This window comes from Hippocampus guttulatus, chromosome 18, assembly GCF_054856545.1.
Source record: "Hippocampus guttulatus isolate MCC_2025c chromosome 18, RoL_Hgut_1.0, whole genome shotgun sequence".
In the NCBI taxonomy this organism is placed as follows: domain Eukaryota; kingdom Metazoa; phylum Chordata; class Actinopteri; order Syngnathiformes; family Syngnathidae; genus Hippocampus; species Hippocampus guttulatus.
In genome coordinates, this window is record NC_141278.1 from 10653930 (window position 1) to 10671058 (window position 17129).

Sequence of the window (17129 nt, forward strand, 5' to 3'; positions counted from 1 at the left end):
GGAGGTATTTACGGCAGAGCGAGCAATGAAGCGTCGTCGCGGCAAGATGGACAACGTGTGGGAATAAAGGGAGGGCTGGTGGAATGCTGAGATTACACAGAAGAGTAGTGGAAAAGGTGCAAGAGGTCAAGTACATTAGGATTAAGTGTTCAGAGCGGGGCAATTTGGAAGAGAAGCGAAAGAAGAGAGTACAAAGGGTGGGGAGAAAGGTCCGGGGTGATCCGTGGCAGGAAAGTGGTCGTTTGACCAGCCATGTTGGACGGTTCGAAGACTAGCAATGAGCAGAAGACAGAGGAGACAGGAGACAGAGCTGGAGGTGGTATGGTTTATGAAGTTGATAAAAATGCAGAAAAGGGTGATTTTGTTTTTTTGGGGGGGGTTTTCACAGCACTGTATTAGGCAGACAACACCAAGGACAGAAGCGACGTGGTGGAATGTGAACCAAGTAGTACGCGAGGGACTCGGAGAAGCAAGATATTCCTCATCCATGGCCTGAAATAAGATTCAAAGAAGTTGCTGGCTACAACAATGATTCATACAAAATGAGTTGCCATCCGAAAACCCACCTGGTGTTCAAAGATTTGTCTAATATGACAAAAATAAATAAATACATACAAGTATGTATTTATTAAGTTAGGATTGAATAATTTAGCATTTTTGTTCTACAGTTCACAGTTACCAAAGTTATCAGAACATGTTTTGAGAACAGAAAAGTTGCGAGAATGCTAGATAGCTCTTTAAGAAAAAACAAGTATTCATACTAAAGAACACAGTGTGAGAACTTCTCCCTATTCGTTAAAATGTATCGTCGTCATGCATGATATCACGGAAAATGTTAGCATGTCACACAAGGCATATTTCACAAGAGATCTGTTCAGAAAGTATCAACGTATATAATAATGGTCATCTAATCAGTGTGCTTTTTATTTAGCTTTTTGGTGACACATGCCAAAAAATAGACCGGACCCAACAAGGGGTACAGTGAAACTCCTCTATAATGAGACTTACATGGGTGAAAATACCCCCTAGTGTGAAAAAATGTCATGAATGAAAGCCCCTTTTCTCCTCCCCCGACAACGAAAAGTCCCCCTGTTCCGTTATTCGAAATCTTTTTCTCTGCTCTTGCCTCGCAATGAGATTCAGTACAATGAAAACAAGCCTTCCGCAAAAGTCTAATCCAACCTCAGCATGCCGCAGCGACCTCTACTGCTTGGTTCGGAAACGGCATCAGTAACCACCACACTGGTTTACACATGCGCAGTAGTACAGGAAGTATTTGTTTCAGACGCAGCACAGACGTTGCATTGCTAAAATGGCGACAAAACGGACCTTTGCATACCAAGGAGTTAAGAAAAGAAAAGCTTTAACGCTTGAAGACAGGATAAAGGTAATCAAAATGAAAGATGGAGGAAGCAAAATAAAAGACATAATGACAGATAATGCAAGAAATTGATGTAAGTGAAAGTGAATGCTGATGGTAAAATTTGCAATTTCTTTCCCTTTTTTTCTTTTGAAGTGTCAAATAAGTATATGCTCATACTTATGAACTATTGGAATAAAAATTAAAAGGACACATAAACGTTTTTTGTCTGTGTTCGTGTTTACATCTGACATAAAATTTGCTACAGTGAAAAGTCCCCTGTTGTGAAAAATTTCTTGCTGCAAACATGATTTCATTCTAAAGGAGTTTCACTGTATTACAACATGTCGAATGAAGAATGCATTCGAGATGGAGTTCGGGCTCGGCGATATGCCTGAAAAATCATGATAGAAGTATCTTTCAATGTCCATAAGAGTGGAATTTTGAATTTTTGTTTTTTTTTAAATAAGGATCTGCAGAGTCTGAATTTAGGTCATTTTATTTTTGGAAATTCAATATTTAATCCTTAACCCAAACTTGACTGCGCATGCAAATTCACCTCAAAATTCATCTACAAAAAAGGCGGCACCCAGGATTGCGTGTCCCAAACAGGCAATATTTCTGAAAATAAATACATTCGCTTAGCACGCTCAATGCGATTTATCTAACCGGAGATGAACTGCGACGGCTGACTTTGCGTTCTTAAATGCAGCGTCTGAAAGCCAGGTGCAAACCAGGAGCGCACAGCGGTGCCGGCAATCTTTACTGCCCATGTAAACATTTTTGAAAAGCCAGATCAGACAATAATTGCATTTGGTTTGGAGCTTCTATATGCCAAAAGAGACCCGACCTGGCCCCAGTTAAAATTAGAAGTCAAACTGTATCAGCTGGCCAAACTACTTTCAACTCTGCTTGTTAGTCGATTTCATTTAAAAAACACTGCTGTGTGATAGAGGCTTATTTTAAAATAAATTGAGCCCCCTTTGAGGGACAGTGGTCAGTACAGTGGACAGCTTACAGGAGCTGGGACCATGTTATCAGGTTACAGGGTGCAGGAAAGGGTTAAAATGGAAACATGGGCCCTCATTTACTGACGTGCGTATGCATCGAAGGGATGATTTATGGATATCTTCGTGCTTGATTTGGCGATTTGGAAAGAATTCCGATTCATCAACATTCGCCGCTGTTGTGCGAACAAAACGGGTCGGTACCTTACGGCGATTTTCACTCACGAACATTCCTACGCGTTTCATAATAAATGAGGCCCAGTGTTGTGAACACGTCAGGCGATGAAAGGGTTTGGTAACTTAATTAGTTCTTTTTTTTTTTTTTTTCGGATGGAAAGAGGCAAGATGAAGCCCCGCCCCGTTGTCCGGAAGAATCACAATGGCTCCTTGAGGTCCAAATAGCCACACGATACTCGGAAATTCAAGCCCGTTTTCAATCCCAATCTATGAAGACCTTGAAATTGTTCAAAATTTCAAAACCAAAACTGTCGCAGTGACAACTGCTTCCTCCGGACAAGCTGAGACATTGTTCCAAAGAAACGCCGGAGTAGCGTCTTCATTACCAGCAGATGTATTGTGTGCAGATGCGCTGAGTAAGGGTGAGGCAGCAAAGAAGAAAAGAAGGAATGGCACCATCTTTCCACCTGGGAAAAAAACAAAACAAAACAGAGTATGCATTTAGTATAAAGAGACAGCACTATTTACATCACTGTGTTTTTCCTTTCGTCGTGTCAAAAAAAAAAAAACAAGAGATAAACACTTTCAAAACTTATACAACAAAACAATCCATCCAATTCTCTGAGCGGCTTATCTTCACGAGGGTTGCGTGCAAGCTGGAGCCGATCCCAGCTCTCCATCTCTATACTACATGAGACATAATGAATGCGTGTGATCTATATTTGTCTTTCGAACTGGCAGTACAGGTGACTGAAAGTGCACGGTTGAGCCCGGAAAGTACCACGCATATTTGACAGATGGCAGTGGTGAGCTCGATCGACACAATGTAGATAAGTAGGGTGCGCTACCGCTAGGCTGTTTTTTCTTCTTCTTCTTCTTTTAATGTTTTAACGAAGCATATTGAAGTCATCTGGCGCTGAAAAAAATATGTACATTTAAAAAACAAAAAAAACTAACTAAAAAAAAGGTACTTCGTACACAAATAAAGGCAATACTAAGGCTATTTCCATTTTAAAAAACATGGAGATGTCAAAATAAATAAACAAATGCATGTACATTTAAAAATGAAAAATAGCTTCATATTCTAGTTCAAAGTTTCTTTTCTCCACACAATTTATTGATTGATTGATTTGGGGTGAAGGAAAAAAAAAACTCTTACCTGGTTGACAGTTTCGGCTGTCGCTTCAGCCTTCATCGGAGTTGTCAATACTTCCTGGTGGCATGTCGTTGTCTTTTTTTTTTAGGACTTTGTATTGACGGCTCCAATGAAGGCTGAAGCGACAGCCGAAACTCAGCCAGGTAAGAGTTTTTCTCTTCACCCCCAAAAATAAATAAAAATAGAAATAATAACGCTCAACCAATTTAACCATAAGTTACGTGGTTGAACAATTTAAACAAAGGTTGTGATGAATCTGCAGACGGAAAAACGCAAAATTACTGGACTGATTTTGCCCGAATGGCCACAGCTGGTATCAGGGGGCCCAGTTAATCTGAAAGCCAATTGAACCGTAAACAGCGGCGCCACACCTTGCCTCTTCTTTTGCTAGCCTGTAGAATGCTCACTCAAGCTAGGAATTTTGAAGATGTATTTATCCACCAAAACAGCCGGAATTATCTTTCTTCCACTTGGAGCACCTGCCACACGCTGCACGATAAATTCAAACCTAGCTTGGACCGAAACATCACAAAAAAAAAAAAAAAAAAAGACATCTTGAAGAGGATGTGAATGACAACAAAGAGAGTAACCGATATTCTATTACCGTATTTTTTGCACTCCAAAAATGTTCTCAAAAGCCGACAGTGTGCCTGATAATCTGTCGGAATTTTTATTGCAACGACTCCCTTAATTTCGAAAACGTATTTAAATAACAATCGAGTGATAAACTACACAGAAACATCATGTGAGTCATGCATTTTTTTTAACCTATAAAGATAATCTGATAACAATGGTCATGCAGACCATCTATTTATTTTCCATACTCGTGAAAGTACAACGCAGACCACACAAGCACGGGGAGAGAACGCTGCATGTTCTACTGAACGTTTAATTCCAGATCAATTGGCTCTGTGGATCGCTATGTATTTTGAAAAGAAAAAAAGTGTATATATATATATATATATATATATATATATATATATATATTTACAGTATGTATATATACAAGATAAGAAAACCTTTATTAGTCTCGCAATGGAGAAATTCCCAATTCACAGCAGCAAAGTTATGAAAGGAAGAAGTAGAACAACAAAATATAGGAGTTGCTGGAAAGGCAGCCACTCATGCGGCGCCATTTTGAAGTCAAAATAACAAAAATAACACAACACAACACATAGGACACAGACAGTCGTGCAATCTTCACCACTTTTCTGCATACACATTGTTGTCTGAAGCAATATAGTTGCAGTTCATCATGTTGTAAGTATGAATAACGGTTCTGAATTTGCGCTCCATAAACCTGAAATGAAATTGCCACTGTATAACAAATACAGTGAAATTCCTCGACAACGAAACCTACATGGGCGAAAATACCCCCTAATGTGAAAAAAATCTTCATGCATTAACCCCATTCCCACTCTCTTGCCCCCAATACAACTAAAAAAAAACTGTTGCGTTCTACAAAATCTTTTTTCCCTGCTCTTGCCACACGACGAGTTTCACTACGACGAAGTCTAATCCAACAGCGACCTCTACTGCTTCGTTTGGAAACGGCAACAGCAACCACTACACTGGTTTACACATGCGCAGTAGTCCAGGAAGTATTTGTTATTGATAGTTTCAGACGCAGCAAGAATGTTGCATTGCTAAAAAGGCTACAAAACGGACCTTTGGATGTCAAGCAGCTAAGACAAGAAGAGCTCTGACGCTGGAAGAGAGGGTAAAAGTGATCAAAATGAAAGACGGAGGAAGCAAAATAAAAGACATTATCCAAGAAATTGATGAAAGTGAAAGTGAATGCTGATCGTAAATTTTGTAATTTCTTTGCGTGTGTGTGAAAATCCCCGTTGTGAAAGATTTCTTGCTGCAAACATGATTTCGTTGTAGAGGAGTTTCACTGTATTTGTGTATGTCCATAATTTATCTCTTATTCTCTTCAAAGATCATAAATATTAGTACAGAAATTTCTCTTTTTGGAGGGGCTGCGAGAAGATGAAGCCAAAAAAAGACTCCGTCGTTTATAATCCTTGAATAGAATCGATTTTTTTTTTTTTTTTTTTTTTAGTTGTTGGGGTGAAGACCCATACGTGACAGGAAGTTTAAAAAAATGACAGTCAGTAGGCTCCCCACTGCACAGCTAAATATTTATCGGGCATCCCAGGTGCCTTTTATTTTGAAAATGTATAAAAAAAATTCTCAGGCATGCCTCAAAGATGTTCTTACTTGATGCATAATGTTACATTTGTTTGTATGTGGTGCATCACTGTACCATCATGAGTTGCCACACAGTATTGGGTAATGGACAGGAAGTTCAAGTACTCTTGCCACACCTACTCCGTAAACAATCACAGTGGAACTCAACCTCTGGCCTCATTAGGCTAACGGTGAGGTACGCTTAAGAAATTGTTCAAAGTCATCTTGGGTCTCACAATATCAAAGGGTGAAGCTCACGACAAACAGAAATCAACACGACGTTGCTTTTCCTGTGTCGTTTTTAGGTTATCCTGATGAACAAAAACGCATACAACCCCAGACCAGCAATCTCCTAACACATGCGCTGTTCTTGGTCACGAGCAAACTGGCGGCATCAAACTTTAGATTGAATGCAAATATTATCCACCCGACCGTCTAATTTCGATACGGCTTCAACATTGAACAGTAAAGTAAAATAGTAAAAGCAGTGATCTACATCTACCGTATTTTCCGGACTATTAGTCGTTGGTTTTTTTCATAGTTTGGCCGGGGGGTGCAACTTATGCGTGAAATTATTAACACATTTTTATATCATTTCACGTGTTGTTTTCACATTAAACCACAAGAGGGCGCTCTAGGGCTGTGTTGATAAAACGACGATGAGTCTGACGTAAGCGAACTAGAAGAGGAAGCGCCGTATCTTCTTCCTCCAAAGATGGAGGAGTTGTTTAAAAGTGACACAGAGGATGAAGATTTCGTTGGATTTAGCGATTTGGAGTGACACTGATGCTTTGAGAAACTTGTTAGCATGTTCTTGATGCTAAAATTATCTGAATAACTCTTAATGCGTTACGTGAACATGCCAGGCACGTTCTCCGTTCGTTGTTCATGCGTCATGTGACGTTAGCATATTGTACAATTATTCAACCTGTTGTTCTCTATTTTAGTTTCATTTTAAATTGCCTTTCAAGATGACATGTACTGTATGTTCTTGGTGTTGGATTTTATCAAATGAATTTGATAACATTTGATTTAAAAAAATGTGACTTATGCTACAGTGCGACTACAGATGGGGTTTTTTTCTTATGAATTTCGTGGCTGGTGCGACCTATACTCCGGAGTGACTTATAATACGGGAATCAAATCCAGAACATTCTTGCTTCAAGGAAGCGTTGCTAACCAATTTTTCATCAAAGAACCCGTGTCCAAAATCTTGACATGTTCACAGTGCGTTGTTGGCTGCACTCCAACAGAATGAAGTTTGGAAGAAGAGTCGTCTTCCTTGTCAGTGCAAGCACTCCTTTTCTCCTTGCCTGACATTACAGCTGGCTGCACAGACACAAATGTTATCTATTTGCTTTCGAGGACATCTCATTTTGATGCAAATGAGGCGTCGGCTGGCTGTCATTGTGGTTGGCGAGATGAGTTATTCAACAATGCTTCACTTCTGAGTTACTGACTCTCAATGTCAGAATCAGCAAAATATTTTGGATATGGAATGGAACTGCGCTAACTCCCTTTCCAAATAATAAAAAAGCCAGTGCAGTGAAGGAAAGACGCGGTTTGCAATCGATCCGTGTCGGGTATTGTCCTTAGATTTTAAGTACATAAATATTTTTAGTCTTTCATATCAGTCTGAAGGCGGACTGCTGTTTAACCACAATGGCCTCCCTTTGAAGAGTGGCCTCCAGATTCTCAATAGTGTTGAGGTCAGGGGACAACTAAATAGCCGTTACCTCTGCGTCCCGCGTCCTAGACGCATAATTTTCCTGCGGGACGCACAGTTCCAAATAATGTGCGTTTTTGGGACGCAAGGAAATTCCTCAGTCAAAAAAACTACGGTAAATCTTTTTTTCCAGCAACTATCGCAGTTTGACAATCTCCGCCATTGTTGTTTTGATCTCTCGTGACGAGATTTCCGTTCTCGCGAGACGAGATTGGCGAGATCGGCAGACGAGTGCCAAGTTGTGTACCATTAAAACAAGTGATGCGAACAAGTGTTGCGAAAGTTTATTGCGGAGATATCACAGAGGAAGCAGCTCAAGTTGGATAGTTTTCTTTGCGATAATAAATTGACTTTGAGAAAGCCTTGGATCATTGAAGCAGAGTAAATTATCATATGCAATTGAAGAAGTAGACCATTTCAGAATTCGAAAGACAAATATGACTCCAAAATATTTTTCAACACCTGCCCGCACATCTGCTCTGAGAGCCGAGATCTCATCTGTGTTTGTGGTTACTGTCAGAGTTGTACGACAAAGGGAGCAGAGAGGCGCCGTGACACATCCTGTAAATACTGTGCCAGTTGAGTCAATTGACACAGCTGCTCTCTGATTAATCCTCTCGTAGCATGCTAGGACACAGCCTTTTTTTTTTCACGGTTATTAATCCAATATGAATCAATTAATGTTGAAAAGCGCTCAAGCACTCAACAACTCAATGCTGTTGTGTTGTCATCAAAATCCTTCTATGACGAGCTTTGGGACCAACACAGACATTGCTCCGCGGCTTTGACAGTAATTCCAAGGCAAAAATGTGACTGCTTCCCTCAACATGATAGTTGATTGGCAGACATCAATCTAAATGGGGGTACATGAACTCTAAACACTACCATGTGTCATTCAAATCACGTCTTTATTAGTTGTTACTGCGCAGGAGTGAACAAGTTGACGTTTTCCGTACCGCACTCGAATGCACCAATGCCAAACCCATATTGTTTATGAAATATCGTAGCGACGGTAAAGCCTCTCGATCCCTCGCATGCTTAAGGTCGAACGTGGTGGAGGATGGACTTGTGTGCGGTTTTATCATTGTTACAATATGAATAAATTGTGTTTTAGATCAATACTATATATATATATATATATATATATATATATATACAAACACACACACACACACACACACACACAGTCAAACCTTGGTTTTCGAACGTCTCAGTTAACGACCAAATCGGTTTTCGACCAAAAATTTCTAGGTTTTTATGCCTCGGATGATGACCGAATTTTGGTTCTCGTACAAACTGAGCGCACTTGAATGCGCCACTTGACTCCTCTCGCATTCCTCACGCAAGGAAGTGACGCTTCCTCGGGTAGACAAGGAAGTGACGCTTCCTCGTCGAACGTTCCATTGTGAGCAGACGTGTTTTTTTTTTTAAAGAGCGTGGTTTCAGTTTTCGAACAAATCAGTTTTCGAACAGCCTTCTGGAACGTATTATGGTCAAAAACCGAGGTATGACTGTATATATAATTTATAATTCATATGGATGAAATAGAGAAAGCTTATGATCAAAATGTGGCGAGCATTACATGCCGCGTTAGATCGTGGTACATTGAAATGATTACCGTATTTTCCACACTATAAGGTGCTTGGGAGTATAAGGCGCACCTTCAATGAACGGACTATTTGAAAACCTTTCACAAATAGGGCGCCGCGCATTATAAAGCGCATAGAATAGAAGCTACAATAGTGGCTGCGGTTGCATTATGCATCCACTAGATGGAGCGACGCTAAAAGGAATACAATACAATACAGCTTTATTTATCGAGAGCTTTCACAACGGCTGCAGCTGTAACAAGTGCTCTACAGAACATTTAAAATACAACATCCACGGAATCTGAATATTGATCCGCATATCAGGCGTATCGGATTATCAGGCACCCTTTTGAGAAATTTTTGGGTGCGCCTTGGGAGTGCGGAAAATACGGTAATAGATAATCGGTTACTCTCTTTGTTGTTGTCCACATCCTTGTCAAGCTTTTTTTTTCTTTTTCTTTTGCGATGTTTTGGTCCAAGCTTGGTTTGAACTAATCGTGCAGCGTGTGGTCATCCGGTTGTGAAAATGTATTGTATTTGTATTACTGTTGAAATGTGTTCCTTGTGTTGTATTTTGTGATCATTCATTGTTTACCTTATTTATAAAGTCATACCTCACTTTTCGACCATAATCCGTTTATGCGATTTTTTTCTAAATCCAAAACTATTTTATGAGCCCATGATTCGGGGCTAATACACTATGCAGAAATGACATAAAAACAGTCAGATTTGCGTAAATCACAACAAACACGTTTGCTCAGTGGCATATTCGGGTTTGCTCAGTTTGGTCGAAAACCGGTGTACGGTCGTAATCCGAGGCATAAAAATTTCAAATTTTCTGGTCGAAAACAGAGCGGTTCGAAAACCGAGGTTTGACTGTACTTTAATTGTAATATGTGAACTTTATTTTCACTTCATTCTGTTTGGCTCATGTGTTTTAAATTTGTGATGTTTTCTGATTTGTCTTTTTTTTTTTAACGACTGCAGTTTTTGGGGATTTGATTCTTGAATAAATTAACATTTATTACCACAAAGACCCGCATAAAAGTACCAATAATTGGTACCATTGAGTACCGTGAATCAGAACTGACCCGGTTCAAATGTGACCCATCCTAGCTGCAATTCACGCTCCAGTACACGTGATAAAATGATCATGCATAGAGGAGGAAATGGCCGATCGTGACACAATGTCACAAAAACATGAAGATTCACCGGCAGGCCTATTTTGCCTCCATTTGAATCCACGTAAACCATCGCTGACCAATGGTTTACTTGTATACGATCCTGCCGCACCTAGAAGAAATAATCATGGGAGCTCGAGGAGGGAGCCTGGCCAATTTCACCAGATCATCATAAAGTGATACAGAGGCAGTTATAGTAAGCATCATGTTGAAAACGAGGGCGGAGGTACACAACAGCAGCACTAAATGGTACAATTGAAATGCATCCAAAGTGCAAATTGAGACATTAGCCAGCTCATGCAGCACATCGAAACTTTTATATCATGATATAGGAAGCAAAGCCGGTAGGACAGTTAATATAATTTTTTTTAATTCATCTGGTAGTTTTGTCCGGCAAAATAGCTGCCAAAAGGGACAGATCAGAAAAGATCATAGCAACGGCAGCAAAACAGATCCTGAGGAAAATACGTGACCACGACTCTATTAAAAGGCTAAATTAAGATGACCAGAGTGTGCAACTCCCTTAATAGCTCCTGGCACAAAGGACAAATGTGAGCTACGACAATCAGTGAGCAAAGCTACTGTGTCGTACGTTTACTGGGCTCCGGGGCCTTCTGGGCTAACACCTGCCAACTTGCGTCGTCAATTCACAAGCATCTACTTCTCGTAGGTGACAACGAATATTGTTGGACGTGGTTCCAAAATATTTGCAAGAGAACTTCACACACAGGAAGAAGAAGAAAAAAAAATCAGTGTCCTCCTCTGACTGCAAAAAAGGCAGCAAATCTGGCTAGCGCTGTTGCTTAGCAACCATTCACATGCACTCACTCCTGTGTGTGGATTAGGCACCCAATGATGGTTTGTCTTGCACGGTTCTCATCATCGCTTTTTCACCCCAGCCCCCACCCTATCCCCTCTCACTGACAGATTGGAAAAAATAATAATAATAATTATACACTCCATGCCGTGGCTATTTATTGATAATGTATATGCTGCATGCATTTTTTTTCATGCCAACAAAAACCCTGATTCATGCTGATCTGAAAGCTCTTTTTTATAATCCTTAAGAGGGGAAAGGGGGTGTGGGGGGGGGGGGGGGGAGTCATTCTGTTCAGAAGAGCCGCGACAGTCTTCTGTGTGCTTTTGTTGCCAGTTGGTAGTGCCGAGTCAACTTCCGTCGGCGGGGTGGCAAAAGCACCAAATCAAATTCATCTTTCTAATCTCACCCGTCACTGCGGCTCGAATCATTTGATGCCATAAATTGACAATGAGGACACCTGCAGCTTTCCCAAAACCGTATCGTGGTTCATGCTTCACACCTCGCGGATTATTAATCCTCTTTACATACATTATGGGAACACAAAAACTTCCATGTGAATAAAAAAAAAAAAGAAGAAAATTCTTAAACTGTACACAGCCAATATTTAACCCGTTCATGCACAAATAATGATAACCTATAACCCGATAAGCTGTACACTGTAGTAACCGCTGTCCTTGACAGGGTTAAATACAATGTAATGTTAATATAGGATATAAACTTTAGATATTCATCCCCAGATCAGAATACTTAGCATTCAGCGCCGGGCAATTTGTACATAATAAAAATAACTTTGGAAAAATTTGATTGAAATCACAACCCCAAAAAATGATTGCCGTGGAATTCATATAGAATTTTCAAGTGAGCTTTATCTTTTTATGGGATAACTCATTAAAAAAACTGCAAAAAGAAAACAACAAGCTGGTCTGCTCAGAAGGACGTTTGGGCCGCTCTGACTTCAAATGGGGGATAGTCAACATGTTGGACGGTTTTGGCCCCGTTTGTGGTGTGCCCCAAGGACAAACGCGCATGCATCCTGTTCACAATAACACGCAGTCAATCAGAAATCGAGGTGACCAGAGGGCGAGGACGCACGGCGGGGAATCCAAAAGCAAAACAGTCACGGCAAAAAGTGCACGCTCGTGCTGTCAGCACTCCTTTGACCGAGGCCTTATCTTTGTAGGACGCTTTTTTTTTCGGCTAAAAACAAACAACAAACAATCGCCACTGCCTCCTCTCCGTCTGCCATGCTGCAATATCACAAATATTCCACGATATGTGGTAAGAAACACCGTCAAAAATGAACCGCAAACATAGAGGTGTCAAATGATCGCCTTCATTGCGACTAATTAATTACAGTCACATTTAGCGTGTTGTTTTTTAATCGCATTAATCTCAATTTTAATCGCAAGGTTTATTGTTTCTGTAGATGGGTTGCCTTTTTATAATATTGCTTTTTATGTGTTAGCGTCCTGTGTTCGAGGTGTTGAGGGTGGGGAAACAACTGTCAGTCACAACCTGAAGTAGACATTGATTGGCTGTCATTATGTTTGGGCTTGTTTAACAGAAGCGGATTAGCTCCCATTGGAGTTGGACGGGCTAGCTAAGCAACGGTGAGGAGTCCTCGGCCCAATGAATGGGAAATGTACATTCCAAAAACGCCCTGACGTCACTATTGATAAAGGTAGAGTGGTGTGCCTAATTTGTAAGGAGGAGTTTGCTGACCATCGAAGCAGCTCAAGTTTAGCCTCCCACATCAATGCAAAGCACCCAGTCGCGAGTGCAGCCACCGCTGACGTTAGCTATAACGTGAGTTATAGGTGTGCCCTATATATATATATGTAAACCGTTTTAAAAGTTCATTGAAAATGCCCCTTATACTCCGAGGTGCCTGATAGTGTGGAAACTACGGTAGTTAAATGCACGCGAAGGCAACACCCACATTTTAGGGTTACTCCACTCAGCGCACATATCTGGCATTACAGTACGGAAATAACAGACTCAAGTCCACGGGAAAGTCGGTGCAGCCAAAAAAGGGCTCTGCTTTTCAGCATCATTTTAAAAAACTACACCCGCCTGGGGGGGGGGGGGGGGGGGATCATGTTACGCCACTTGACAGTTACCAGGTGGCTTACGTACATAAAATTAAACAGCTCGGAGGGGCTTATGATCAATCAACGTGAATTACCTGGAAGAGGAAGCGAACATTTGATTTGCCGTTGTAAAGCACACCATTCGGGGAGTAGTTCAACATGATTAACAACCATTAAAACTCAAATCAGTTTGAGAAAGCCGTTCCGTGTTGACTTCCCGCAAAAAAAAAAAAAAAACGAACAACAACAAAAAGTTCTGCCACTATAAATATTCAGAGCAACGCCTCCCTGTTCTTATTTCAAGCTTCAGTGAAACACTTTGCATCCTTCCTGCTGAACATAATTCCTTGGGAAAAAAAATATAATATATATTTATACACATACTAAATGACGATTCTCAGGTTTGCCACAATCGATGCCCGAGTTTGAAGGAAAGGGCAGGGGCTTTGACAGGCAACAGAGAGGCAAGTGCCTCAAAATGAATCCAATTACAATCTGCACAAGAGCTAAACAATAATGTGCTCGCACAGACCCTCTGTCCACTCACACCAGACATACTCGCTGCATTCTTAACAACACACACACACACACACACGCACGCACACACACTAGACCACTTTTGAATTAGACATGCCATGAATCATTGAGTTTCCACATTCCCCAAATAAGACCAACTCTGCTGCTGAGCGACTCTTGAGATAAAGCTCTTTTATTATTTCTGTAGTCTTATTATGATGATTGCGATCATTATTGTTATTCATGTCATGTCATTTGGCCTCCTTGTAATGCGCCACAGGAAAAAAAAAAAAAACTTGCTTCGGCGACCATGCAAATATTTGAAAAGAAAAGAGAAGGAGCGGAGAGAGAAGAGCAGAAGAGGAGCAGAGAGGAAAGGGAATGTGAGAAGTGCAGATTGCGGTTGGGACTGTGAGTGTATTCTTGCTCGTGGGGGGACGATTTCACACCGCACTTGCTGCATTCAACGGTGTGACAAACCACAGGAAGGAAAAGCGATGCGGCGGCAGCAAGGGAGATTCAAATTAAAAGATGAGAAATGCAACTAAAGTAAGAAGCACGGTGACGCAGCATGGAGGGGAGACAGACCGACGGAGATAAAAAAAAATAAAAATAAGAAAACCGCTCGGTACCAATCAAAATTGAATTGAGCGATTTCCAAAAGGTTCCACACATATGAGGAGTTATCATCCACCCATCCATTTTCCGATCCGCTTTATCCTCACAAGGGTCGCGGGGCGTGCTGGAGCCTAACCCAGGTATCTTCGGGCAGTAGGCGGGGGACACCCTGAACCGGTTGCCAGCCAATCGCAGAGCACACAGAGACGAACAACCATCCGCGCTCACACTCACACCTAAGGACAATTTTGAGTGTTCAATCAGCCTGTCGTACACAAATAATTATTAAAAAAAAAAAAAAACAAGACATGTCATCCTCCCAGCAAAAACAAGACATGTCATCCTCCCAGCTTCCTCCCACGCTGATACGCAGTGGTATTAATTACTGAGCGAAATGGGAGGGAATTGGACTTGCTTAAAATTAGATGAACCATGAACCTGAAATCCATTTCCATTAGCTTTACCTCTACACCCTCCAAAATCCGTCATTCGGCATCATTATTTTAACTACACGTCCGTAATCGCTAAATGAGAGTTTGTTGCCGCTATTTTAGGACCATCAGTAAAAAAGTGTTTATAAGGGGAACAGCACACATTTTTATTAATTGAGAAAAAGTTTGGACCACTTGACACATAAAAAGGCATGACCGTATTTTCCGTGCTATAAGGTGCTTTGGGCTATAAGGCGCACCTTCAATGAATGGCCTATTTTCAAACTGGTTTGATAAATAGGGTGCACCGCATTACAGTAAATATTCCCATCTACGGACTTCTTTCAAACAGAAATTCCCTCACCCGGAATAAAAATCTATGCATTAAAATTTTGACTATGATATTACATTAAGGGCGGCCCGGTAGTCCAGTGGTTAGCACATCGACTTCACAGTGCAGACTTCAATTCCAGCTCCGGCCTCCCTGTGTGGAGTTTGCATGTTCTCCCCGGGCCTGCGCTGGTTTTCTCCGGGTACTCTGGTTTCCTCCCACATTCCAAAAAACATGCATGGCAGGCTGATTTAAGATTCTAAATTGTCCCGAGGTGTGAGTGTGGGCATTCGTGGTTGTTCGTCTCTGTGTGCCCTGCGATTGGCTGGCAACCGATTTAGGGTGTCCCCCGCCTACTGCCCGAAGTCAGCTGGGATAGGCTCTGGCACCCCCCCCCCCCCCCCCCGCAACCCTAGTGAGGATAAAGCGGTTCGGAAGATGAATGAATGAATATTACATTAACGATCGATTCATAACAACGGAAGTTCGGGTACCCGCAGTGGCGCAAACACAAGCAAGTCCCGCTCGATACTACAGAATAACTCCATGCCACTATTTAATCTCATTGGATCCAAAATGGCGACATGTGACTCTATTAGCATGAGTTTTACTGGAATAGTGAACAATTTTTTATTTCTTTATTTTGTTCACAGCTCCGAGTTTCCTGAACGGAACATACTTATAGCTGCTCTGTCATTGGCTCCTACCGATGATCCTGGCCTCCCATTGGCCAAGAGGGACCTCAATATCTATGTGTGTAGATACTGTAGCTAGATCTGTGGAATGCATCCGATTAGCTGCTCAGAGTAAATTGCTTGCGGCTCGACGGAAGGTCGAGTAAACGAACGTTTCCTGGAATGCTTCACCTGTAATCAAGCTTAAAAACCTTCAGCTAACTGGAGCGGAGCGCTAATTAGAGAGAAGGCGAGTTCCATCGCGCTAACTCTGGGCATCGAGGACTTCGAAGCGTCCCGTGGCTGGCTTTAAAAGTTCATTGCACGACATAAGCTGAGCAATGCTGTCTTGGGTGGCGATCGAGGGGGGGTCGAGTTAGAGACAGTGAGTGAGTGGAAAGAAAAGCCACCAGGTCTGTTACTAGTCTCATTTTGTAGCAAATAGTCCTAAATTTGTTATACTGTATTTTGTTGCTAAACCTGTATTGTAGGCTTCATTTTTGGTGTTATAAACAGTTTTTGGACCATATATTTTTGCATTTTATTGCTTGTCTTGTTGCATGTGTATTTTGTACACATACTTGCATGTACATAAAGGACATGTACCATCGTCATATCCCACGTAGGGAAATTATGTTATAAGGAAGGATTGGACCGCGTAAATATGATTCCTTACTGGAGAATACTTACTGGTATAAGGCGGATAGAATAGAAGCTACAATAGTGACTGCAGTTGCGTTATACAGCCACTAGATGGAGTTACACTAAAGGGAATACAATGTAAAGCTTTCACAACCGCTGCAGCTGTAACAAAGCGCTTTATAGAACATTTTAAATTCTCTGTCCAAGAAATCAGAATATTGATCCATATATATAAGGCGCATCGGATTATGAGGCGTGCTGTCGACTTTTGAGAAAATTGAATGCTTTTTGGTGCGCCTTATAATGCGGAAAATACGTTAAAACACTTTTACTGCTCATCAACAGTTCCCCACGTTGCCCTTGAGGAACACCAGCTTTTAGAAGTTGGCGCTGGCAATGGCAGCCCTCACGCGGTCACAAAGGAAGTTTCTGTGGTTTGGACGGGGCGAATGCGCCCAAATGCCAACGTGTGGCTTAAAACCTTATTTGCCTCTGGTCGTCTTTGCTTTTCAGGTTAATGACGGTTCAGGTGAAAGCCAAAACTCGATTCAGTTGGCGCTTATTCCGTCAGTGTCAAAGTTTCCATCAGTCGTCAGTCCGCCGTTCGAAACTCGAGGC

The 17129-nt window shown here is 41.4% G+C and overlaps 1 protein-coding gene across 2 annotated transcripts in view; it reads right to left on the minus strand.

The window, feature by feature from the left end:
• The window catches only part of gabbr1b (gamma-aminobutyric acid (GABA) B receptor, 1b), a 154491-nt gene that overhangs the window by 124156 nt on the left and 13206 nt on the right, over nucleotides 1–17129 (minus strand). The window contains exon 1 of one of the 2 annotated variants that reach the window (XM_086136027.1): nucleotides 2931–3102. In XM_086136027.1, coding sequence (XP_085992153.1) covers nucleotides 2931–3045 — 115 coding nt within the window. In that variant the 5' untranslated portion in view covers nucleotides 3046–3102. Of the gene's footprint in view, nucleotides 1–2930; nucleotides 3103–17129 lie in introns of those variants that run through there. The other variant, XM_086136028.1, reaches the window with a different exon arrangement.